Genomic DNA, 24995 nt, shown 5'->3' on the forward strand with positions numbered 1-24995 from the left:
TTCTCCTTCTCCTCCTCCTCCTCCTCCTCCTCCTCCTCCTCCTCCTTCTTCTTCTTCTTCTTTTTTTTTTTTTTTTTGGGTACTGGGAACAGAAACCAGGGGCATCCTACCTCTGAGCTACACCCCCAGCCCTATTTTTTATTCTTTATTTTGAAACAGGGTCTCACTGAGTTGCAGAGGGCCTCACTAAGTAGGTGAGGCTGTCCCTGAACCGCGATCCTCCTGTCTCAGCCTCCCAAATGCTGGGATTACAAGCATGCACCACTACGTCTGGCTCCTATTTTTTTATTCCTTATTTTGAAATGAGGTCTCACTAAGTTGCAGAGGGCCTCACTAAGTAGGCTGACCGAGAACCTGTGATCCTCCTGTCTGAACCTTCCAAGTATTGAGATTACAAACCTGTGCCACCACGCCCAGCTCAGGATCCCATTTCTGAAAATGGAATCTAAGAAAAAATCCTAAGCACAGGGGAAAAACCCCAGGTACTTTGAGGCACCAAGATGTTTGCGAAATCTTGCTTATGAGTTCCCCAAACAGGGAACCACCTGGAGGCCCAGAATGGGGAACCAGCCAAGGCCCTGTGCCGCACCCTTTCCCCAGCCGCTGGACACCAGCGGGAAGGTGGCGTGCCGGACCACAGGCCTCGCATGATAGCCGTTACCGGAGCCTGTGCTGGAGAAGCCGCCAGAGGTGCCTCCAGGACGTTGAACGGGGTGAGGCCGGAGCGAGGTTTGGCCTCTCGCTGCGATTTTCTCCATTTGGACCGAGCTCCGTGTACCCAAGGCCGAGCTCAGCTCCGCCAGCGCTTTCCAACCTGGTGCCCATCACAGGCACCTGGGAAGCACAGGAAAAAGACAGATGTTGCTGGGCGTGGTGGCATACACCCGTCATCCCAATACTTGGGAGGCTGATGCAGGAGGATTGCAAGTTAGAGAGGCCAGCCTCAGCAACTTAGCGAGGCCCTGTTTTCCAGATACAAAAATAAAATAGGGCAAGAAGTATAGCTTGGAGGTAGAATGCTCCTGGACTCAATCCTCTGTGTATATACACACACACACACACACATACACACACACACACACATACACACACATACACACACACACACACAGATGCCCAGGAGCCTCCCCGTCACACTGAATTAGCGCCCCGAGGACAGGGCCCTGGGGTCTGTATTTTTTATATATATATATATATTTTTTTTTTTTTGATTGGTGCATTGTAGTCATACATCACAATGGAATACAAGACTTGTGAGGATATACAAGTACATATAATCCAATAAACCCTCATCCAATCCCCATCCCATTCCCTCCCCATCCCTCTATCCCATGCTTGATTGGTGATTAACTTTGATACATTTGTTTACCTACATCATGAGTTTTAAAGAGATTCCATCCTCCCCCATCCCGTCCCCCCTCTGATTGGTCACCTTAATTGCTCCTCTATAGGACCCTTTCTTCAACTAGATCTCCTCCTATTACCTATTTCTTCCTAGTTTTTGCATATTAGGGAAAGCATCTGGTTTTTTATTTTCTGTGATTTTTTTGTGTATGCTGGATTGCAAGTTCCGATCGCACTCTTGACGGCCCCGGCACTGGCTTGGCCACCCTGCAGACTCTGATCCTGGCCTCGCTGGCCCTGGCACCGGCCTCACCCCTTGGCAGGCTCCGATCCCAGCCCCGGAGGCCCCAGCACCGGCCTCACCCCCCAGCAGGCTCTGATCCTGGCCTTGCCTCACGGCAGGCTCTGATCCCGGCCTCGCTGGCCCCGGCACAGGCCTAACCCCTCGTCAGGCTCTGATCCCGGTCTCGGAGGCCACAGCACCGGCCTTGCCTCACGACAGGCTCTGATTCCAGCCTTGCTGGCCCGGGCACTGGCCTAATCCCTTGGCAGGCTCCAGTCCCGGCCTCAGAGGCGTCAGCACTGGCCTTGCCTCATGGCAAGCTCCGATCCTGGCCTCGCTGGCCCCGGCACCGGCCTAACCCCTCGGCAGGCTCCGGTCCTGGCCTCAGAGGCCCCAGCACTGGCCTTGCTTCACGGCAGGCTCCGATCCCAGCCTCGCTGGCCCTGGCACTGGCCTTGCCTCATGGCAGGCTCCGATCCCGGCCTCTTTGGTACCAGCATCGGCCTAAGAGGGGCCTGTATTTTCAGTGTGCCCTGGCAATCCTGATGCCCGCTGGCACCTAAGAGGTCACGGGCCAACAATTCCATGGCTGTGTCTCTGTTTTAGTTCTTGTGCCATTTCTGCCTGGCTGAATCTTGCCTGTTGGTCAGGACCTTGCCCAGGATCCTCCTGGTCCTCCTCCAGAGGTGCCCGGATCCCGTGCCAATCCCGAGCTCCCTGCGCTCCTGGAACCCTTCGCGGTCACCTGGAAGCTTTTTATTTATTTACTTTTCGGTGGTGCTGGGGATTGAACCCAGGGTTATTCTACCTCTGAGCTATACCACCAGCCCTTTTTTAGTTTTTTGCTTTGAAACAGGGTCTCACGAGGTTTCTGAGAGTCTCTAGGTTCCTGAGGCTGGCTTTAAATCTGCAGTCCCCGTCTCACACTCCCGGGTACGGGAGCGCGCACCACCATGCCTGGCTCCTGGGAGCTTCAAAAAGAGCAGATTCTATACTTTCCCTGATTTCTCGCTCGAGTCTGACTAGAATTTCCCTGGCCAGTTTTTTTTTTTTTTTCTTTTCTTTTTTGCGGTATGGGGAATGGAACCCAGGGGCATTCAACCTCCGAGCTATACCCCCTGCCCTATTTTTTATTCTTTATTTTGAAACAGGGTCTCACTGAGTTGCAAAGGGCCTCACTAAGTAGCTGAGGCTGTCCTCGAACTGCGATCCTCCTGTCTCAGACTCCCGAATGCTGGGATTGCAAGTGTGTGCCACCACGCCCGGATCGCCAGTATATTTTTTGAAAAGCCCCTAGGCTGATTCTTCTGCCCACCATTTGGACATAAGACCTATCAACCTAAGGTGGCCCCACCTGGCATTTAGAACCATACCTGTAATTGTGCTTTTGTTGTTTACTTATTTATTTTTGTGGTATTGGGAATGGAACCCGGGGACCTTCTACCTCCAAGCTACACCCCCAACTCTATTTTTTATTCTTTATTTTGAAACAGGGTCTCACTGAGTTGCAGAGGGACTCACTAAGTAGCTGAGGCTGTCCGCGAACCGCGATCCTCCTGTGTCAGCTTCCCGAATGCTGGGATCGCAAGCGTGCGCCACCACGCCCAGCTCTTGCTTTTTAAATTATAAACATAACACATGTTCAAAGCAGAAAACTGAGATGAAGCAAAAATTGTAAGAAAGTCATTTTTGTGATGAACCCGGGGCTCACCTCCCTGGGCCTCTAAGTAATTTATTGAGCACCTGCTGTGTACCGGGGGCGGAGGGCACAGCACTGTGCAGGATAGACAGACCTTCAGCCTGTGCATGGTGAACCTAGGCAGTGACGGAAGAAAAACTGACATTGTTGACAGGTGATAGGACCTAGGGAAGGAAAGGCAAGGTGATGGGGGTTTCGGTGCTGGGCAGTGGCGGCTGGTGAGTCTCACTGAGGAGCTGAGCAACGCCTGAATGAGTCTTGTGAACAGCGGGAATGAGAGCCGGGACAGCCAGTGCAAAGGTCCTGCGGCAAGAGCCTGCCAGATGTGCTCCTGGGCCATCAGGGGCAGGAAACTCGGGGGTTAGGAGGCAAGGTCACCGCGGGCTTCAAAGGCTGTGGAAGCCAGTGTGGTTTTATTCTGGAAGTGGCAGCACTGTTGGAGGGCTTGACACAGAGAAGCGTCATACGGTGGCTTTGTCCTTTTTCTTTTTGATGGCACTGGGGATTGAACCCAGAAGTAGTTTTACCTCCAAGCTACGGCCTCGGCCCACTTTTAATTTTTTATTTAGAAAGGGTCTGGCTAAATTGCCAAGGCTGGCCTCAAACCTGCAGTCCTCCTGTCTCAGCCTCCTCAGTACCAGCTCCGAGGTTTTGTCTGTGCGGGGCAGGCCCCTGCCTGGCTGTTGCTGGGGCTCTTGGAGATACCCCACCAGCAACTAGAGAATGAAGGACCATGTCCCTGTGGCTGCCATGGGCGGGGGACACCCACCAGCAGCTGGAGGGGATCTCCGCAGTATTGGGGACTCATATCTCAGTGCCCTTTCTCCCCCACTTTACCACCCCCAACCTTCTTCCTGTCGTCTCAGAGCTGAGAGCAGACGCAGGCTTCCTGTTCCCGCACCTCATGCGCATGGGGGGCAGCTGGTCTCTTGGCAACAGCCAGAGTCATGGGCATGTGGGTGGCCAAGGTGGACAGGAACAGTCCCCTGCGGTCAGAGCTCTGCTGAAAGACATTTTTCGATTTGTTTATTTATTTATTTGGCACTGGAGATTGAACCCAGGGTTGCTTTACCTCTGAGCTACATCCCCAGCCCTTTAAAATTTTTGAAATAGAGCCAAACGTGGTGGTGCACGCTTATAATCCCAGCATTTGGGAGGCTGAGACAGGAGGATCGCGGTTTGCAGACAGCCTCAGCTACTAGTGAGGCCCTTTGCAACTCAATGAGACACTGTCTCAAAGTAAAGAATAAAAAATAGGGCCGGGCGTCTTGGCACACGCTTATAATCCCTGGGCTTGGGAGGTGGAGATAGGAGGATCACGCAGGTTCAAAGCCAGCTTTGCTGGCTTAAGAGACCCTGTTTCCAAATAAAAAATAGGTGTCTAAGAGTGTAGCCTGGAGGTAGAAGGGTTTCCAGGAACCACAGTACCACAAAAAAAAAAAAAAAAAAAAAAAAAAAAATAGGTCTGGGTTGTAGCTTGGAGGTAGAATGCCCTTGGGTTCTATCCCCAGCACCACCCCCCAAAATAAAATTAAAATAGGGTCTTTCTGCATTGGTGAGGGTCTCACTAAGTTGCTGGGACTGGCCTTGAACCTCTGGTCCTCCTGTCTCTGTCTCAAAGCACTGGGATGACAAGCAGGTGTCTCCGTACCCGGCTGGAAGCGTTTTTCTTGCGGTATAGTCCTGTACGGTAACGGTAACCTGCTGGAGATAGGTGTACAGCGCCGTGAATTCACACCCGTGAGCCTCCCCGGGTGAAGATGTGGAACGTGGCCGGCAGCGCCGCCCTGAGCTCTCCGGGAAGGAACCTGGGGTCCCTGCGGCGAGTCCCGCGGCGCCGCCCGGCCCTGCTGCGGGGCGCGGGAGGCCGCGAGCCACACCGCCGTGCCGGGCGCTTTTATTCTTCTTCGCAAAATGAGAGCCACCCTGTAAACTCACGACTGTTTGTCCGTCCTCCCGGAGAGAGACATTCGTGATTTTTTAAAATTGGAGTTTTTATCGCGTTTCTTTCTCTGTTGTAAGCACTTTATGTCCGGCCTAATGTTTTCTCTGAATCCTCAGAAGAACCTTTAGAGAAAGAGTCTGTCGTTTATGGTGCATTACAGCTGTGTAAATGGACGCCGCGTGCGAGCCTCTTTTCTTCCTTTAACAAGGGCGTACTGCGCATCTCCTGTCTGTCTGCTTCACCCCCTCCTGAGCGCTGTTGGAGGCAGCAGTGAACCGGGCAGACAAAACCCTGGCCCCGTGGAGCAGGCGCTGCGTGGGTAGCGGGGCACTTGGCGAGGGATGTGCAGACCGGCGTTGATTCTGATCCCTGCTTTACGAGGATTAAAACATGTAGTGTGGGCCGGGCGTGGTGGGCAGGCTTATAATCCCAGCATTCGGGAGGCTGAGACCGGAGGATCGCGGTTCACGGACAGCCTCAGCTACTTAGTGAGGCCCTCTGCAACTCAGTGAGACCGGGTTTCAAAAAAAGAATAAAAAATAGGGCGGGGGGTGTAGCTCAGAGGTCGAATGCCTCTGGATTCCATCTCCAGACCCGCAAACAAAAAACAAAACAAAACAAAACAAAACCAAAAAAACATGTAGTGTGAGAGAGAGGTGTCGGGGTTTGGAGGAGAATGTTTAAGCCCTCGGGGTAGTCTGTGTGAAGAGGTGACCTCAGAACCGTCCTGGGCTGTGCTGGTGTGGGTACAGCACGTACCAAAGTCCTGAGGCCGGAGCGAGCCCTAGCCGTCCTGGGGCAGGTGGACCAACCAGGCAGTGTGGCTACAGCGTGGTGAAGCACATAGTTTCGGGGAAATGTTGGTGAGCACGGTGTGGTCCGTGTTCCGGGGGAGGTTCTTTTATGAGTGATACACTGACAGATAAAAGTAACGTCAGCGCTGGAAACGCAAGGGCTGGCATTTACCCCGGCACGATTGACACCGGGGAAGCGGCAGTCTGGCAGCGGTTTTGTCTTCTGAGGTCGGGTTTGGAATCTCTGTTTTACAGAGGAGCAGAGGTTGCCGCACCCTCCCCTGCTGGCCCCCACTCGTCCATCACCAGAAGCCCACCCTCTGTCTCGGGAGCCACCTCTCCAGGGCCCTAACTCGGGTGGGCTCCTGCATGCCCACCGGGGACCCCTGCCCTTCTGCCCAGGGTCGCCGGCCCCTGGTCAAGTCCAGGGAAGGAGCCGTTAGAAGCCTCCCTGGCAGACCCGGGCTGAGCACACCCCATTGTGTAGGCCGGGAGACTTAGGCCCGGAGAGGAGGAGGAGTCGGTCACCCCAAAGCACCCAGGGGATGGGAAGCATTTCTCTTTCTTTTCTTTTCCTTTTTTTTTTTTTTTTTTTTTTGCAGTACTGGGGATGGGACCCAGGGGCATTCCTTCTCTGAGCTACAACCCCAGCCCAATTTTTTTATTCTTTATTTATTTTTATTTTTATTTTTTTGTGGTACTGGGGGTGGAACCCAGAGGCTTTCTACCTCTGGGCTATACTCTCAGACCTATTTTTTTTGGAAACAGGGTCTCACTAAGTTACTGAGAGCCTCACTAAGTAGCTGAGGCTGGCTTCAAACCTGTGCGATCCTCCTGTCTCAGCCTCCCAAGCACTGGGATGACAAGCGTGCCCGCCACGCCTGACTTGGAAGGCATTTCTTACACTGCTGATATGCCTGCTGCAGGTGACACCCTCAGAGGCAGCTGCCTTCCTCCCTTCCTCCATCCCTTCCGTCTGTCCATCCATCTATCCATGCACTCACTCATCAAAAAGGTAGTGAGTGGGCCAGGCGTGGTGGTGCACATTTGTAATCCCAGTACTCGGGAGGCTGGGACAGGAGGACCGCAGGTTTCAAGGCAGCCTTAGCAACTATTAGTGAGGCCCTCAGCAACTTAGTGAGACCCCGTTTCTAAATAACAAATAAAATAGGGCTGGGGGCATAGCTTGGAAGTAGAATGCCCCTGAGTTCCATCCCCAGCACCCCCCTCCCACACACACACACGGTACTGACGTCAGCATGGAGGTGCTTAGTGCTGGGTTGTGATCATGCCTCAGAGGCTGTAGTGAGGAGCGGGCCCTCTGGGAGGAGTCAGGCTGGTGGAGAAACAGCCATTGATTGACCACAAGAATCAAGGTCAAGTTACCGCTGTGGGGTGCGTGGGTGAGTAGGCACTCTGGAGCCGGCTGCCCATTCCCCTGTGGGTTCGAGGACCTGGTGGAGAGTGGGAAGGGGTGTTGAGGTGGAGGGAGCAGCAGGGCCCCCGAGGAAGCAGCCCAGCGAGCCTCGGGGCGGAGGGTGCTTGGGTGGTGAGCTCCCATCCTGTGCGGTGATTTGTTATTTTATGGGGGAATGGTTGATGGGCTCTAGCAGGGTGGTGGATGGCCCCATTTGCATTTTTTAGAGATTTCTAGTGTCACCCAAGCTGGGGACCCCCTAAATGCTCCGGGCCTCTGCTCCTGGGCCTCCCCAACCGCATTCCTTTGCTTGAGCACAAGGAACACGTAGTCCCCGGGGAGGAGTTTGTTGAGGAGCCGCAGGGCCTGGTTATGCCCACCCTCCTGCAGAGGCGACCTGTGGAAATGCCCTGCCTCGGAGGGACGGCGGTCAGCTCCTCTGTGCCCCAGGCATTGGCATGTAGTGGGCACGTAGTTCATACTGCAGGACGTTCTGTGTCCTGGCTCATCTGACGCCGTGATGCCCTGAGCATCCCTCCTCTCTCTCCTCTTCCTGCGGGGGCTTCTGGCTTCTCCGGCCCAGGACCTGGATAGATCTGGACAGCGGAGGACAGTTTTCATTCACATTATGTTGATTATTGTTACCAGCCCAACTATCCCAAACGCGTCTTTGTTAATAGACACTGTTGGGGGGTGGGGTGGGGAAAAGAAGGCTTTCACAGCTTAATGAATACTATGTGGCTGTAGTGTACAATATCTATCTGGTATTAATAATGTTAGAATATTAGGATTGTGTTTGGCTGGGGTTAATGGACACATGACTGCGGTTGGTTTCTGGTGATTACTTCCCTAGGCCTCTTGTAGCAAATCGCCACTGATTTGGTGGCTGAAGCCAATACAGATTTATTATCATGTATACAGATTTAGTTCTGGAGGTCAGACGTCTGAGATGGGTCTTCTGGGGGATGGTCAAGTTGTAGTGGGTGGGGCTCTCTCTGGGGAAAGGTCTCTGGACTTTCCCTCCCATCTTCTAGGAGCTGCCACCATTCCTTGGCTTGTGGCTTCTCCCTCTTCCAGCCTGCTGCGTGGCCTCGTGCGTCTTTTTCTGGCCCTGGCTCTCACTGTCCTGCCTCTTTCTTTTATTATAAGGATCCTCGTGATAACTGTGGCCCACTTGGGCAATCCGGGACCGTGTTCCTCACCCATTTCAAAGTCTCTTTGCCATGTAAGGTGACGTACTCGCAGTTTTCTTGGTTTAGGATGTGGGTATCACAGCGGTCCAGGGCTCCAGGGACCTCGGCCCTGTGATGTCCACAGGCTCTGGGTCCCTCTCGTCTTCCCACTCCCCTGCGAGGCCCCAAAGGCTGGGCACCAGGGGACGACTTGGAGGACAGGGCTTTGTCACAAGTGAAGTGGCAGGGGCCGGGGGCCAACAGCACAAGCCTGGCCAGATGGATGTGGCAGACTGTGGGTGGGGACCCTCCTGGCCCAGAAGTCACATCCCAGCTCTGTCCACGTAGCGCCTACACTGGGTGCTTTAGCCACTGAGAACCTCTGTCTCCTTTCCTGTAAGGTGGGGGTGAAGTGGTCTGGGACAGGCCACTTGTGGGGACATTGCCGGTGCTCCCTGAATTTAGGGCCCAGGGCTGCAGCGGAGGAGAGCCTCTGCTCCTGAGCCTGGCCCAGCGGTTGGCAGTCTCTCTCTCCCCTGCACTGGGAAACCCAAACTGGGGAAAGCGCAGCCCTGGCAGGCGAGTCCCAGGGCCTCGGGAGCTGAAGCTATTTTTACATTCTCTCCCTTTTGTGCATTGTTTCCTGGCTCTGCAGACACAATTAATTCTTCCTGGCCGAGGGCGCACCCCCAGCCGTGGCTCAGGGCAATTGTTTGGGAAGATGAAAAGAAAAAACTTTGGACCAGAGGGAAAAAACAAGACGTCTAGAAAGCCATTGTCTGCCATGTCAAGTTCAGGCGCTGCGCAGAGACCACATTCCACCCGCCGTCTTGCACGCTGAGGCTCTGGGACCCCGGCCCGGGACCTGGCGCCCGGGGAGGTGACTGGTTCCCTTTGTCAGGGATGTTCTGGTGGTGGGAAATACCACCCAAAGGGAGGCCTGTTCCCAGCCATGATGCTTCAGGCTTCTCGTCCCAGCCCCCACCTTGCGGCTCTGGACGAGGCGGGTTGGGGCTGAGAAACCCTTAGCAACCTAATGATACCCTGTTTGCAAAAATAAAAAATAAATAAGTTCTCAGTGGCTAAAGCACGGCTGGGGCTGTAACTCGGAGGTAGAATGCCCCTGAATTCCTGAATTCGAACCCTAGTAACACACACACACACACACACACACACACACACACACCACATGGCATCTTGCTAAGTTGCAAAGGGCCTCACTAAGTTCCTGAGGCTGGCCAGGAACCTGTGATCCTCCTGTCTCGGCCTCCCAAGTACTGGTATCACAGGCATGTGCCGCTACCCCCGGCTTACCTTGCCATAACGCCGTGGTTCCCAACTGGGGAGGGGGCGGTTTTGTCCCTAGGGGACGGTGGGAAATGGCTGGAGACATTTTGGGTGGTCACTAGAGAAAGGGTAGTCGCTCCTGGCAGGGAAGCCGCAGAACGCGCCGCCGCATAGCCAAGAAGTATTGGCTCAAATGTCAGGAGGCCCTGCAATAACCCCACTCTGGTGAGTCCATTTTTTTTTTTTTTTTTGTTTTTGTTTTCAGGACAAAACAAAATACAGAGGGTCCTGAAGCGAGTAGAAGCTGAGGTTTGAATAGAAAAGATCTGAGACCAGGTTCTGAGTATATCCGAAAACAAGGAGTCTGAACAGCAGAGATGACGCCGTTACAGTTGTGACGGCACTGTGGGCTCTTTTTCCTCTGTTCAACTAAAATTTGTTGAATAGGGAAATTAGAACTAATAGACGGCTGGGTGCAGCTTCAACACGTCTTTATTACTAAATCAGTAGGAAATAGAAAGGGAAAAGAAGAAAAGCAGCGTGCCTGGGTACCCTGGAGGGCCCGAAAGTGGAGCTCCGACCCCTTCCCCATCTCTGGCCTTTAAATAGCGTTTGCGTGGTCTGTCCTACTCAGCGTCATGGAGGCCCTGGGCTGGCAACTTACTTCTTGGCCGGGTGGTGCCGCTTTGCTTCCGGACAGCGCGCTTGCCGAGTGCAGGCTCAGCATCCGCCTTGATCTCTGCCTCTGTTGTATCGGGCTGTGTGGTTGCTCCTCAGCTACTTGTGCTTTGAAGCAGCCCGTGGGGTCACCTCTACTACCCAGGCCGAGTCACAGGGCAGGAGGCGAACGGAGGCCTGACGCCCTACACATTTTAGGGCTAAGGGGTTCACTTGTCTCTAGGCTTTTAAGGCTAAAGGCCTTCATTTTCTTTACGTTCTTACTATAGGTTAGTCATTAGAATAAAAGGCGGGGGGGGGGGGCTCTGAGTGTAACCGCTGCTGCCCCCCCCGCCCGAGTGCCTGTGCAGCAGCCAGGCTCTGACTGCTTTTTACATGCTGGAAATTAATACCAGAGCAATTTTCCAAGCTCCATTAGTGATGTCTGCCCTGGGTGAGGATATGGGGACGAGTGGCCGGCTTTTAGGGCCAGGGGTCTCACACTCCATGCCCTTCCCACACTCCCAGCCAGGGAGGAAAGTGTATGCAGCCACAGTGTTAAGTTGGAAACCAGCAGCGTGTACCCCGGACGGGGTGGGAAGCCCCTCTTCTCCACCTGCGGTCATAGAGGCACTGGAGACCCGTGTGTCACTTATTCAAAAGAGGCCGGGGGTGGGGTGGGATCTTAATGGGAAATCTGATAATCAGACTTGGCCGGAGTTTTCTCAAAGCCTCGCCTGCAGGTCACACCACACGCGCCGTGGGCGAGGCAGCTCCGTGGCGCAGCGCGGCGAGGCGCTGCGTGAACCCTGGCTGGCTGGGTGCGGGGCGGCGGGGCCGGGCCCGCCTGGGCCGGGCCTGCAGGGAGCAGCGTCCACTTCCCTCCCGAGGCCTTCCACTCTTGCATCAAGCGTGTTCACAGCAGGCTGTTGCAACTGGGTTCTGCTTCAGCTTCCTCTGTGGTGCGGATGGGGTGGGCCTGGCGGGGGGAATTGGGCATCTTTCAAAAGGGCCCAGAAGCCGGCGGGGGCGGGGCTGGTCCGCGTTGGTCTTGGCGAGTGCCACCGCCGCCCAGACCCGCGGACCCTCTCTCCATCGTCGCAGCCACTCCAGGACACGAAGTAGCCCTCGGCTGCTGGCCCCCAGACTGCCTGATGGCTTAGTCCCTGGCAACGCTCATGGGGCACGGACCCTCCGCCCCTTTGTGCATCAGGACCTGAGTGCAGGTTCCCTAGTCGTCCTCTGCTCCGGCCTGGGGCGGCCCCCCCTCTCTCTCAGGGGCCCCGTGCCCACACCTAACCTGCTTGGTGGGGTGCTGTCAGCTGCCCCTGTTCCTCCCCACTTCCCTTCCCCTCCCAGATGCACCGCCGGCACCAGATTCCTGCCGCGGGGTCTCCTTCTGGGAGCCCTCCGGGCCTCTGTGACTGTCACCATCACCCCACAGACCTGCCGCTGCCCTTCCCCCCCGCTCTCCGTGCATTTTGGTGCAGGAAGCGTGGGGACCGGAAGGTTCTGCTTTGCAGACGCTGAAGTCAGGATTTGTTAATTTTGACACTGCACGATTCTTTTTGTATTTGGAAACAGTACACACATTTTAAAAACGTGTGTGTGTGTGTGTGTGTGTGTGTGTGTGTGTGTGTGTTTTACTGGGAATTGAACCTAGGAGTATTTTACCTCCAAGGTATAACACCAGCCCCACCCCACCCCTTTTGAAACAGAGTCTCACTAAATTGCTGAGGCTGGTCTCAAACCTGAGATCCTCCTGTCTCAGCCTCCTAAGTACTGGGATTACAAACGTGCACCACCATGTCCCACAGTTTCTGAGGGCCCAAGATGGCTCCTTGTGTGCGAGGGAAGGGGCTCACTCTTAGCTGGTTCAGAGGCAACCTGGGATTAAAAGCGCCCACCCCTGCCGTGGTCACTTGAGGACTTGTGGGGCACCTCTCATCAACCTCCGGGGGCCCTGGAGTGGCAGAGGGGCCCCAGCATGGGGCTGTTGAGTGGTTTTGAGTTTCATCCTGTCAATAGCTTGCACCATGTGGTCCTGCCCAGATGTCAGGGATACAGGATGCAGCCCCAGTGGGCTGGCTCCAGGGCCCAGGCTATGGCTCCTCCTTGGTCCAGTTTCTGAACTTGAAGCTCACCCCACAGGATGGTCCTTCAGGACTCCAACTAGTTGGAGAGAGAGAGAGAGGGAGAGAGAGAGAGAGAGAGTGTGTGTGTGTGTGTGTTGGGGATGGAACCCAGGGTATTGTACATGCTTAGACAAATGCTCTGCCCCTGAGCTACATCCTAGCCCTCAGGTTTGTTTGTTTGTTTGTTTGTTTGTTTTTAATTTAACACAGCCTCAGCAACTTAGTGAAACCCTGTTTCAAGATTAAAAAAAAAAAAAAAAAAAAAGCCCAGTGCTTGGGAAGCTGCGACAGGAGGGTCGCAGGCTCGAGGTCAACCTCAGCAACTTTGTGAGATCCTGTTTCCAAATTAGAAAAAAATTACATCGGGCTGGGGGTTGTAGTTCAGAGGTAGAATGCTCCTGAGTTCAATCCCCAGTACCACAAAAATAAAGAATTTTTAAAAAGGCCTGGGGGTGTAGCTCGGAGGCAGAATGAGCGTGGGTTCAATTCTCAGTACCAAAATTAAACTTAGATTTTTGCTTTAAAGCAGCTCACCGTAGAAATATGAAAGAAAAAAGAAGAAACACAAAAATTGAAGTCCCTCATAATTCTACCCTGTCAGTTAGTATTAGCTTTAGTGGCTTGTGATCAAACCGAAATAACAGTGCCTTAAAGGAGATGAAGATTTATTTCCTTTTCGTGTAATGATAGGTAGCCCAGGGCAGATATGTTAGCTGCACTCTCATTACGGACGGGGCTTTGACTGTACCGCGACTCCGTTACCTTCAACACGGGGCTCTCTCCTCCTGGTGCTGAATGGCTGCTGGGCCTCCGGCCTCAGATTCACAGTTCATTCAGTGGGGAGGAGGGCCCGCAGGCCACCCACGAGGATACCCTTCTCTCTTTTTTGAGGGTGCTGGGGATTGAGCCCCGGGGCATGCTAAGCTATACCCTAGCACTGTCTTATATTTTGAAACAGGGTCTCAGTAAGTTGCCGAAGCTGTCCTTGAACCTGCAGTCCCCCTGTCTCAGCCTTCCAAGTACTGGGACCTCAGGCGTGCGCCACAGTGCCCGGCTCCACGAGGATCCTTCTAAGATGTCGTGGGTGGTACACTTACACGGTACCCGTCTGAACTTAGCCACACCTAGCGGCAAGGGAGGCTGGGAAATACAGTTTGTAGCCTCATATTTGGAGTTCTGTTAAGAGGAGAGGACAGACACTTACTTAGCCATACATCTATACAGAAGACTTCCAGACTTCTTCCTGGGCATTTCCGTAGTTGAGGATGTACCAACAGCCGCTTCCCACAAAATGGACTTCTGCAAACCACTTCCGGCACGATCGTCTTCTGTGGAGATAGGTGATAATTTATTTACCAAGCCCCCAGTGATGGAATCATAAATGACATGTGGAAGCTAGGTCTTCAGGCCACGTGTGAGATTTATTTTTCTCCATAGGACAAATGCCAAGTGCGTGAATGGCTGGAGCGTAGGATTTGGGTGTGGGGAGGGGTTGGCGGGCATTCGGGTGCTCCCCAAGCTGTGGGCCGGGTGGGGCTGCGCAGAGCTGGCTGCAAATGCCCCCTTCTGCCCTGACCATTACGGTGAAAGATGGATGTTACTGTTTGGGGGAACTGTTCCTGGGGACCCCCGTAGCCCCGTCAAAACAATTTCCCTCAAACAAGACCTGCGGGTTCTTGTCCTGAGCTAAGGATAAATATGCAATGGCCCGGACTCTTGCTGAAGAGTAAAGAAGTTTATTAAAAAGATAGAAATACAGAAGACAGTCACAGCCCCAGGACATTCAGGAGGGGCGTGGGGGGTGTTTCGAACGAAACCACCAAAATACAAATCACGGAACAGCCTTTTTATAGATACGACATCCTCCATCTTGCTTTACGTAACTCTGACATGGGTAAAGTCCCTCCCCTTGATTTTCCCACCAAACTTTGGTCTAAGGGTTTCTTCTTTCCTGAAGGTCATCCTTTCCTCCCATCCTACCTAGATGATCCATTATTATGTAAACCTGTCTTTAGTCTAAGTCCTGGCTCCCCTTCTTTTTCCACTTGTTAATTACCTACAGCTAGGTTAATTTAAGTTACAATAGCTGCCTGCTTCTTGGCAGAAACCAAGTCCTTTCTCAGGTCTGCCCACAAAATGCTTTTTGAAATACATTTATTAATAACCAGAGCTTTCTCAAATCTCCCTAGGCCATTCCCAGTACTGGTACACTGACAGTGCGACTCCACGCCAGGATCCCCGCGCCTTCCGCTTCCCTGGGCCCCTGACCACCTGGCCACGCCAGCGGTGGGGTGCTTGGGGCAGATCTCTTTCTTTGTCTTCGCCAGTGTCTGGGGACGCCCCCCTCTCCCCCTGGCCCGTCCCTTGGCCCTCTCGGGTTTCGCCATATGTCTAGTGAGGTCACCCTAGCCGCGACAGGGGTGTCCTTGGGGGCAGCCAGGCCGCGTGCCCTGGGAGATCAGGTTGCCAGTGTTGGTCAAAGAATGGTCTTCTCATTCTTTTTTTTTTAATCTTCAGGGAGAGATTTATCCTCCCAGGACTGCGGCCACGGTTCCAGACAGATGGCAGCTTCTTAGGGGCCCCCCCGAGGGCAGCTGTTACCTGTTTTGAGGGCTGATGTGGTCTGTGGTCCACAGACATCGCTTGTGTGGGGGGCTCGGAGCCAAGCTGGAGCGCTGGGTCCAAGCCAGGTGCAGGTACTCCCTAGATCTTACCTGGGCGGGCCCTTGGTTCCCTGCCCTATAAAGTGGGTACAGTAATAAGAGCAATTCTCTCTCCTGGAGCTGTTTGAGGATTAAAGCACACAGAAAATAGCCGGGTGCAGTGACGCGCACACCGGTGGTCTCAGCTACCGGGGAGGCGGAGGTGGGGACTCGCCCGAGCCCTGGGGGGTGCAAGGCCAGCTTGGGCAACATTGCCGGAGCTTTTCTCAACGAACCAAACCAAACCCAATCTCGGAGAATCCCCTGACCCAAGGATGTTAGGTGTAATAATCAGTAATTAAAAAAAAAGTAGCGAGGTGCTGTGTCGGTAATCTCAATACTTAGGAGGCTGAGAAAGGTGGATCGTACCTTTGAGGCCAGTCCCAGCAGCTTAGTGAGATCCTCACCAAATTAGTAAGACCCTGTTTTAAAATAAAGATAAAAAGCCTGGAGGTGTAGCTCAGACATGGAATGCCCCTGGGTTTAATCCCTAGCACACACACACACACACACACACACACACACACACACACACACAGTAGTTACGTTCTAGTAGCTGTCCCTGTTCTGTACCCGTTCACCTTTGGAGCCTACCCCAGGGTCCCTGCCTCAGTTTCACTCTCTTTCCCTTCCTCTACCAACCCATCTTCCTGAGCACCTCCTAAGTAAAAGAGCTGTGACTTTGAGGTTGGAGGGGACTGCTCCCTGTGACGTGTGGACCAGTAAAACTGTATATATATATGTGTGTGTGTGTGTGTGTGTGTGTGTACACATGTGTGCATGTACCACCCTCTGCACCCCGGGCGCTGGCCTGCTAGCGGGGTGTGTGGGGTCAGCACGTGGCGTCGTGGCCAGAGCAACACCAGCAGTGATGGTGTGGGGAAGGGAGCAGGCTGGGGACTGTTTAGGCCCAAGAGGAGCTTCTCTGAGCAGGTGCCATGCCCTGGGCATCACGGGGGCTGGGCGTCAGGTGCAGGTTTTGTAAAAGAGACCAGGGAGGCTGGAGCCCAGGGGTGCGGCGGGCAGAAGAGCCGCGGGCTCCAGGATGGGAGAAGTGGCTGGACCTTCCTCTGGGTTCTGAGTAGAGCCTCTTCTCAGGCTCTCCTGCCTGGGTGCTGTGGAGGTCTGGGGTCGTCCTGGGCCTTGGAGGACATTTTTGAGCAGCAGCCCTGGTCTCTGCTCTCAAGACACCAGCAGCATTCCCTCCCCAGTTGTGACAACCAGAAATGTCCCCAGGCGCTGCCAAAGGCCTTCTGGGGGCAGTGGCTATAAGTTGGGGCTGGGGGGAAGACGTGTCTGGCACCAGGAGACCTGGTTCTAATCTTTGCCCCATCACCAACTGGTTATTTGGCCTCAGACAAGTGTCTCACACCCTGGGTTCCTAGCAGGCTCACCATCCCCTCTCTCCCTCCCACATCAGTGCCAGGCATCACCAATCGATTGCAGCATGCCTTCCTGCTCAGCCCTGAGCTCTGGGGACCAGGCTGATATGTGGAGGAGAAGCTCAGTGAGCAGCCTCTCTAGTCCCCTTCCCAGCAGCCAGCAGGATCCACGAGCCCTGGGTTCAAGTTCTGCTCTGTTGGCTCTGGCTGGCTGCCCGCCATTAGGTTACTCCATTGCTCTGGGACTCAGTTTTTCTCATCTGTAGAATGGGACCAAATACCGCCCTGAAACCTGATGTGGGGGATTGAAATGGATTTATGATGGGACTTTGCAGGTCTCAGCAAGCATCTGCTGCATGCATGTGTGCCCATGAGCCTTGTCCTGGGGTGTGGAGTGGTGGGGACTGTCACCCAGGGCTGGTTGGTGGGAAGCTTGCTTTGGGGATGTTGGAAAACCATCGGCAGGCACTGACTGGTCGAGTATGGCCCTAATCCATAGACAACCACTTCACACTTGGGGAGCGTGTGCCCCTGAGCCTGGGGAGACTGAGCCGTACACCAAAGGGATGCAGCTTAGTGGAGCTGTACACCTGAGCTGGGAGCTGGGGCGTACGCCCGGAGGGACTCGCACAGAATGCTGTATGTATAGGTAGAATGGGGCCCCAGGAGCGTCCCCCTCTTGGGGCACTCAGAAGTGAGTCTCTGTTACTCTTCTCAGATATGGGGGTCACAGGACCACTGTGTCGCCCTTCCAGGTCTGTGTTGGGGCATCTCTGAGGAGGTTGGGGACCTCAGCACGCTGCAGTGATCACGGCCCTGGCACACAGTAGGCGCTTGGCAGCGACAGGAAGGTCTGGCATGTGCCTGGCACGGTTTCCTCCTGTGTCTGTGTGCCGGCTCCTGCCGGTCAGTGCTGCAGGACGGGGCAGGACAGGGTCCAGACTCAAGGCTGCCCACCACACATCACTGTGCACAGACGTACAGGACATGAGCCGCTGAGTGAGAAGAGGAAGTTGCCAGAGCGCGTTATTTATAGACAAGTTGTGAACGTGCGAGACAGTATTCTTCATCGTTTACAGTAGCCAAGGACTGTGGCTGTGGCAAAGGCCGTCATGCGTGGGGATGAGGAGCACCGTCCCAGGGAGCAAAGGCGCCCCGCGGCCACCTCTCTGCAGTAATTCCCGGCTCCGTCTTACACTGAGGTTTGATATTTGCACAGTAGCACGGGCTGAGCGCACCAGTGTGGCTCGAATGCTACCAGGGCTTGGCGTGAGAATCCACCTGTGTGGCTGGGGCTCAGATCAAGACGTAAAAGTTCCCAGAACCCTCAAGGGCTGGCAGGCCCCTTTCCAGCATACCCCTCCCCAGACATGAAGCCTTTGCTTTTGCTGGTGGTTTCAAGAACACTTGACGTAGGATGATGATTGGCCAGAGCTGGGTGGTGATGAGTCTGTGGGTGTGTGGGATGTTTTTCTGTCTTGTTCTGCATCCTTGTGTTATGGTTTTGTGTATTTCATCATTATCACCATCAAAAGACCAGGAAGCTAGGTCGTGTGTGGTGGCGCACGCTTGTAATCCCAGCATTCGGGAGGCTGAGACCGGAGGATCATAGCCTCAGCTACGTAGCGAGGCCCTCTGCAACTCAGTGAGACCCGGTTTCAAAATAAAGAATAAAAAATAGGGCTGGGAGTATCACTCAGAGATAGAATGCCTCTGGGTTTCATCCCCAGTACAGAAAAAATAAAGAATAAAAAATAGGGCTGGGGGTGTAGCTCAGAGGTAGAATGCCTCTGGATTCCATCCCCAGTACCGTGGGGGGGGCAGTAAGCTGGGTGTTACAACCCAGTACTTGGGAGGCTAGGCAGGAGGTTCGAAGACAGCCTCAGCGATTTAGCGAGTCCTTCTGCTTTTTAGCAAGACTGTGTTTCCAAATGAAAGTAAATAGTGCTAGGGGTGTAGCTCAGAGGTAGGATGCCCCTGGGTTCAATCCCCAGCACCACACACACAGGCACACACACACAAAAGAGTGAGAGAGAAAGGAAGAAAAGAAAAGAGGCCGCTTGGGCAGATGGGGGTGCTTTGGCACAGACCACGCATCCAGGCCAGAGGAGTCCCTGGCCTTTGACCTGAGGGTGGGATTGCAGGCCTGGGCCCCTGGGAGGGGGGCGGAGGCCAGGACTCCTCCTGCCTTTCTTTCTGGTCAGGAGCTGCTCTTTGTGCTGGACCTCTGGCTTGTTTGCAGTCGCTCTGTGGGTGGCCGGTCCTTCAGCAGTCACCGCACAATAGGGGCGGCTGAACTCCTGCGAAGAAACCGGGACAGGAAGCCCGATCTAGGCCAGCCAGTGGTCTCAGCTTCCTGCCGGCCCACTGCTGCCAGGCAGCCTTTGTCTCCCTCCTGTCTGCTGGAGTCCAGACCCCGGGCTTCCTGTCGGGGGCCCAGCCCCGTTCAAACATCCTATGGGAACTCCTGCCCCTGCCCCCTGCCCCTGCGGGTCCTTTGAAAAGCAGGATCTGTGGACTTCAAGGGGCCCAAGCCAGGCACATCACAGAATTTCCTCGGATGTGTGTGTGTGTGTGTGTGTGTGTGTGTGTGTGTGTGTGTGTGTGTATGGTACTGGGGATGGAAACCAGGGGCATTCTACCTCTGAGCTACAGCCCTAGCCCTACTTTTTTTTTTTTTTTTTGAAACAGGGTCTCACTAAGTTGCAGAGGGTCTTACTCAGTACCCGAGGCTGTCGGAGAACCGTGATCCTCCTGTCTCAGCCTCCCGAATGCTGGGATTACAAGTGTGCGCCACCGCGTCCGGCTCCTTCCTGGGATTTTTGAAGGCCTTCCGTGGCAGGCACTACACCCCAGGCTGTGGACTGAGAGGCAAGGTCCCACCTCCACGGGGCTGCCGTCCACTCTGTCCTATTACATTTGAAAGTAGGCACACAGTATTACTACGATTCTTCATAGTTGGGAAGAGTAAACCAAGGTTCTGAGCAGCTGGTATGCCTTCCTGAGGTCAAGACCTAAGTTTCCAAACCTAGCCTCTCCAGCGGGCTTGGGGCTGGGTCCCCTTATCTTCTTGCCTTATCTCTTAGGCGCTGGTGTAGTCCAGGAGGCAGTTTATGGTGGTCTGGTCAACCTTAGGGTGCTCAGACTGATGGAGGTCTTCATTATCTGAATGACACATAAACTGGAGGGTGTCCTAAATTACAGATTTCTCAAAGCATCGTACCTGTCTTGAAGGCAGGTAAGTTAGGGTTTTGGAAGAGTCAGGCCTGGGAAAGACGTGGTTTGGGGAGTAAACCCTTTCAGCTCCAGGCTTTTTGAGGTACTGGGGATGGAACCAGGAGACATTCTACCTCCCAGCTCTGCCCCAGCCCTATTTTTTTTTTTTTTTTTGGTACTGGGGATGGAACCCAGGGGCATTGTACCTCTGAGCTACACACCCAGTCCTATTTTTTAGTATTTTTAGTTTTATTTTATTTAAATTTTCTTTCCTTCCTTCCTTCCTTCCTTCCTTCCTTCCTTCCTTCCTTTCCTTTCCTTTCCTTTCCTTTCCTTTCTTTCTTTCTTGCTTTTTTGGTGGTACTGGGGTTCCTGGAAACCCTTCTACCTTCGGGCTATACTCCCAGACCTATTTTGTATTTTTTTATTTGGAAACAGGGTCTCTTAAGCCAGTGAGGTTGGCTCCAAACCAGCACGATCCTCCAGTCTCAGCCTCCCGAATGCTGGGATTACAAGCATGCGCCACCATGCCCGGCTAGTATTTTTATTTTTTGAAACAGGGTCTCACTGAGTTGCAAAGGGCCTTGCTAAGTAGCTGAGGCTGTCCTTGCGAACCACGACCTCCCATCCCACATGCTGGGATTATAAACCTGCGCCACCACTCCCGGCCATCAGGTTCTTACATTAAACTTACATTTTCCGTTTCCTTCCTGTTGGTCTTTTTTCTACCTACTTATTTCTTCTATCCTACATCAGGAGGGGGGACTGCTGGAGCGTGAGATCGGAGGGCTTGACCAGAACAAGGTCATGGAGGCCTTATGGACCACGGGAGGACTGCAGCTTGGGGCTTGTTTTTTTATTTTTTATTTTTATTATTTTTTTTTAAAGTGAGCTGGTAAGTCACGGAGATATTTAAGTTCTGGTCATCAAGATCTAATTTGCGTGTCTAAAGGCTTTCCTGCCTGTGTTGCCTGTAGACTAGATCTTTGGGAGGCCAAGGAGGACCCGGAGCAGGTAGCTGTATTCCTCTGGGTGGGAGATGGTGGCGGCTTGGACTGGGGGTGCAGGTCAGAAGCGCCCAGCTTTTTCAGGTGGAGCTAGTGGCATTTGTGGATGGGCTGGAAATGAAGTGTCTGAGTAAGAGGCGACAGGGACGACTGGGGAGTGCAGCGGGGCCCTCGGAAGGCAGAGGTGGCATTGACCAAGCGGGAAAGGAGCGGAGGTGGGGCCTTGTTATGACCAAGTGGGGAAAGGAGCGGAGGTGGGGCCTTGAAGGAAGGTCAAGAAATGGCTTTTTTTTTTTTTTTTTTTTTGGCAGTACTAGGGATTGAACCCAGGGGCGTGCTACCTCTGAGCTACACTCCCAGCCCAATTTTATTCTTTATTTTGAAACGAGGTCTCACTAAGTTGCGGAGGGCCTCACTAAGTAGCTGAGGCTGGCCGCCAACCTGTGATTTTCCTGTCTCAGCCTCCCAAGACCCGGGATTATAAGCGTGCACCACCACGCCCAGCTAGGAAGTGGGTTTTGGCTGGTTAGTTCAGGGTGCCGCTTGGCTACCTGGAGGATGTGTTGTGGATGTGGCTTGTGTGTGGGGGGGTCTGGATTCTGGGGGGAGTCCAGGATGTATCATAACGAAAAGATGGGCTCTCAGCCCTGAGACTGGCTGCCGTTGCCCTGTGTTGGGTATGGACAGGGCCAGGTGGCCCTTCTCTTCCTGATGTCCTCAGTGGCTCACGAGTGGGACACCTGTCCTGATAGGCTGGATCTGGACAGTGGTGGTCACAGCTGACATCTCTCTGGGTGATGGAAAGGACCTGACAGCTGCTCTCGCGGGCCAGCCTTCTCTCTGCCCCCTCCCTGCCCCCAGCGCCATGCAGGGCTGTCTCTGCCATCTCCCCGGCATATCAAAATCTCCCGAGACAAGCGTGGTGGGATGGGACACGCTCTCGATTAACCTGCAGCCAGGCTCTGTGATCAGAGACCAAGTGCATCCTCCCCCGCCCCCGCCCGGGCTGCAGCCATCTGCCAAGGCTGCCTTACAGCAGCCCACGGTGGTCCATGGCCGCCACAGGTTCTTGGACTCCTTTCCCAGCCGTCTCTACCTTGCCGCTGTCAGGTTAACCTGGGCCAGGCCTCACATCCAGGGGCATCGTGAGGTTCCTGGATGGCTAGCCTCGAATTCCCTTAGGTGCTAATATTGCGAGCTTGCCCCCCCCCCCCCGCCAACTGATTCGATCTGCACCTGTCTCTGTCCATCATCTCTGGGGGGCACGCAGGACCCCCTTCTGCCCTGGTCTTCTCTCCGGTGCTAAACTCCTAACACCCACTTCCTTCATTAACAGAGGGCGCCTTCCACCAACACTTAAAACTGGGAGACTGCCAGGCACGGTGGGGCAGGCATGCTTGTAATCCCAGTACTGGGGAGGCTGAGACAGGAGAATTACAGGTTTGAAGCCAGCCTCGGTAACTTAACGAGGTCCTCCTTAACTTACTGAGACCCTGTTTCCAAATAAGAAGTAAAATAGGGTTGGGGGCATAGCTCAGAGGTAGAATGACCCTGGGTACAATCCCTGTCTGTCTGTCTGTCTGTCTGTCTGTCTGTCTCTTTCTCCACGCACACACAGACTTTGCTTAAAATATCCTAACAGAAGGATATCCTAAGAGATCTGGCCTCTTATAAAAGAACATTCGGTGGTCCTGGAGTTCCCTTGGGAAGGGAGTGTGGGGAGGGACCCGGTGCCTGGAGCTGGGGTACAGGACAGAGACTTTTCTTTTTATTATTATTGTTCTTATTGCTTTTTTGTGATACTGGTAACTGAACCCAGGGGGACTCTGCCCCTGAGCTACATCCCCGCCCTTTTTATTTTTTGTTTGGAAACAGGGTCTCGCTAGGTTGTCCATAGTCTCAGCTACTTGCTGAGGCTGGTTTTGTTTTGTTTTTGGTGGTCCTGGGGTTCCTGGAAGCCCTTCTACCTCCGGGCTACACTCCCAGACCTATATTTTTTTATATTTTTGAAACAGGGTCTCTTACGCCAGCGCCGCTGGCTTCGAACCTGCGCCATCCTCCTGTCTCCGCCTCCCAAGCGCGGGGATTACAAGCCTGTGTCACCACGCCCGGCTGCTGAGGCTGGTTTTGAACCTGCGATCGATCCTCCTGTGTCCACCTCCCAAGTATTGGGATTACAGGCGTGTGCTGACTTTCCATTTTTTTTTTATTTTACTCTCTATTTATTTATTATTTATTTATTTGTTTCTTTCGTGGTGCTGGGAATTGAACACAGTAGCATTCTACCTCTGAGCTATACCCCCAGCCCTATTTTATTTTTTATTTTGGAACAGGGCCTCACTAAGTAGCCGCAAACCTGTGATCCTCCTATCTCAGCCTCCCAAGTACCGGGATTAGAGGCGTGTGCCACCGAACCTGGCTTTTGCTGACTTTTGAGCCATATGAATGCTTCGAATTCTAGTGGCTAAATTGTAAATAACGAAGCAGAAGGAAAATAAAAAAGGGGCCACGACTGTCGCCTGCAGGCTCAGGGTCGCGGAGCAGGTGGGAACCTATGTTTCTGGGTCTAGTTCCTGGAGGGCAGGTAGCTTCGGGACACTGCATGGCCGGGTGTATTAGCTGCTCAGTGAACTTTGGGGCCCGTGGGGGTGATGGCCCAGCATGCCCCTGTGTCAGCAGAGTGAGTTTTCCCTCGGTCCCTGCGTGCCCTGGACTGCGGGTGGCTCCTCCCAGGCCCTAGTTGGCTTTGCACGGTGTCCCTTCTGGGGGCGTCGTGGGGCGGCCCGGAGCCCCCACGCTCACTCTCCCGTTCTCTCCCGCAGGCGTTCCTGCACCGCATCCGGCAGAATGCGGCCGACTCGGTGGAGAAGGGCCTCACGGAGGAGAACGTCAAGGTTAGCTACGTGGCCGCCCCTTTGCACACTGCCTCTGCCCTGTGCTGGGGACTCGCGGGGAGGGTGCGTCGCCGCGGCCGCTGGCTGGGCTCCCTGCAGCCCTGGGAGGCCCCTGCCCTGGCTTGGAGCGCGGTGGGCGGCCTTAGCCCGGACCCTGGTCGGGGCTCACCATGACCACCCCGTGCGTGACCTCCTGTGTCTGCCCCTGGGCTTGGAGCCAGTGGAAAATTCCTTCCCAAATGCCCGGGAGCTTGGCATCTCCCTCCCCTGCCCAGTGCTGGGCGTCCAGTGTCAGTGGGCTGATGACTGACAGGCCGGCTCCTTCTTGGCTCCGTCTTGGCTCCATCTTAGCCGAGGCCCCGGGGAGGCTGAGGCCGATGTCAATCGGCCTTCTGTGCCCGAGGCTGGGGCTGGCGCCTGCCCTGCTCCCTGGGAAGCCGCCCGTCATCCTTGGGACCTGGAGGTCCTGGTTTGAGGGGAGATGGGCAGACAGGCAACTGTGGGCGTCTGAGATGCCAGCGTTGACAGACGCTAGGTCAGAGAAGATGCACCTCGCCCCCGCCTGCTCCCCAGATATCCCGGCTCCTCCAGACCCGTCAGTTTACGGAAAGCCAGGCAGAGGCCGGGAGGGGGCGCCACTGCGCAGCTGGTCCCGGGCGGTGGGTGCGTGGGGGCTGGGCCGTGCGCGCTTCACGTGGGCCTTCATTCATTCACGCATTCATTTTTGTGTGTTGTGGTGCTGGGGGTTGCACCCACATTCTATCTCTAAGCTTCACCTCCAGCCCTATTTTACTTTTTATTTTGAAATAGGCTCTCTCTAAGTTGCTGAGAGCTTTGCTAAATTGCGGAGGCTGGCCTTGAACCTGCAATCCTGTCTCAGCCTCCCCAGCACTGGGATGACAGGCGTGTGTCACCACGCCCGGCCTCCCTCCCTCATTTAGTCAGCAGATATTTATGGAGTACTGTTTATTATATCTACTTATTAACTGCTGCTATAGCTTAAAGCTATTTGTTTATAATTTTAAGTTGCAATTTATTGCATCTTTTAAAAAATCACTTTT

At 54.2% G+C, this 24995-nt stretch overlaps 1 protein-coding gene across 1 annotated transcript in view; it reads left to right on the forward strand.

Moving 5' to 3' along the window:
• PREX1 (phosphatidylinositol-3,4,5-trisphosphate dependent Rac exchange factor 1) overlaps nucleotides 1–24995 on the forward strand; it is a gene marked incomplete at both ends in the record, with an annotated part of 172120 nt that overhangs the window by 51486 nt on the left and 95639 nt on the right. The window contains one exon of the mRNA XM_080716490.1: nucleotides 23863–23934. Within this exon, the coding sequence (XP_080572616.1) occupies nucleotides 23863–23934 (72 nt within the window). The remainder of the gene's footprint in view (nucleotides 1–23862; nucleotides 23935–24995) is intronic.

Source organism: Muscardinus avellanarius, assembly GCF_963383645.1.
Source record: "Muscardinus avellanarius genome assembly, chromosome: 19".
Lineage (NCBI taxonomy): Eukaryota > Metazoa > Chordata > Mammalia > Rodentia > Gliridae > Muscardinus > Muscardinus avellanarius.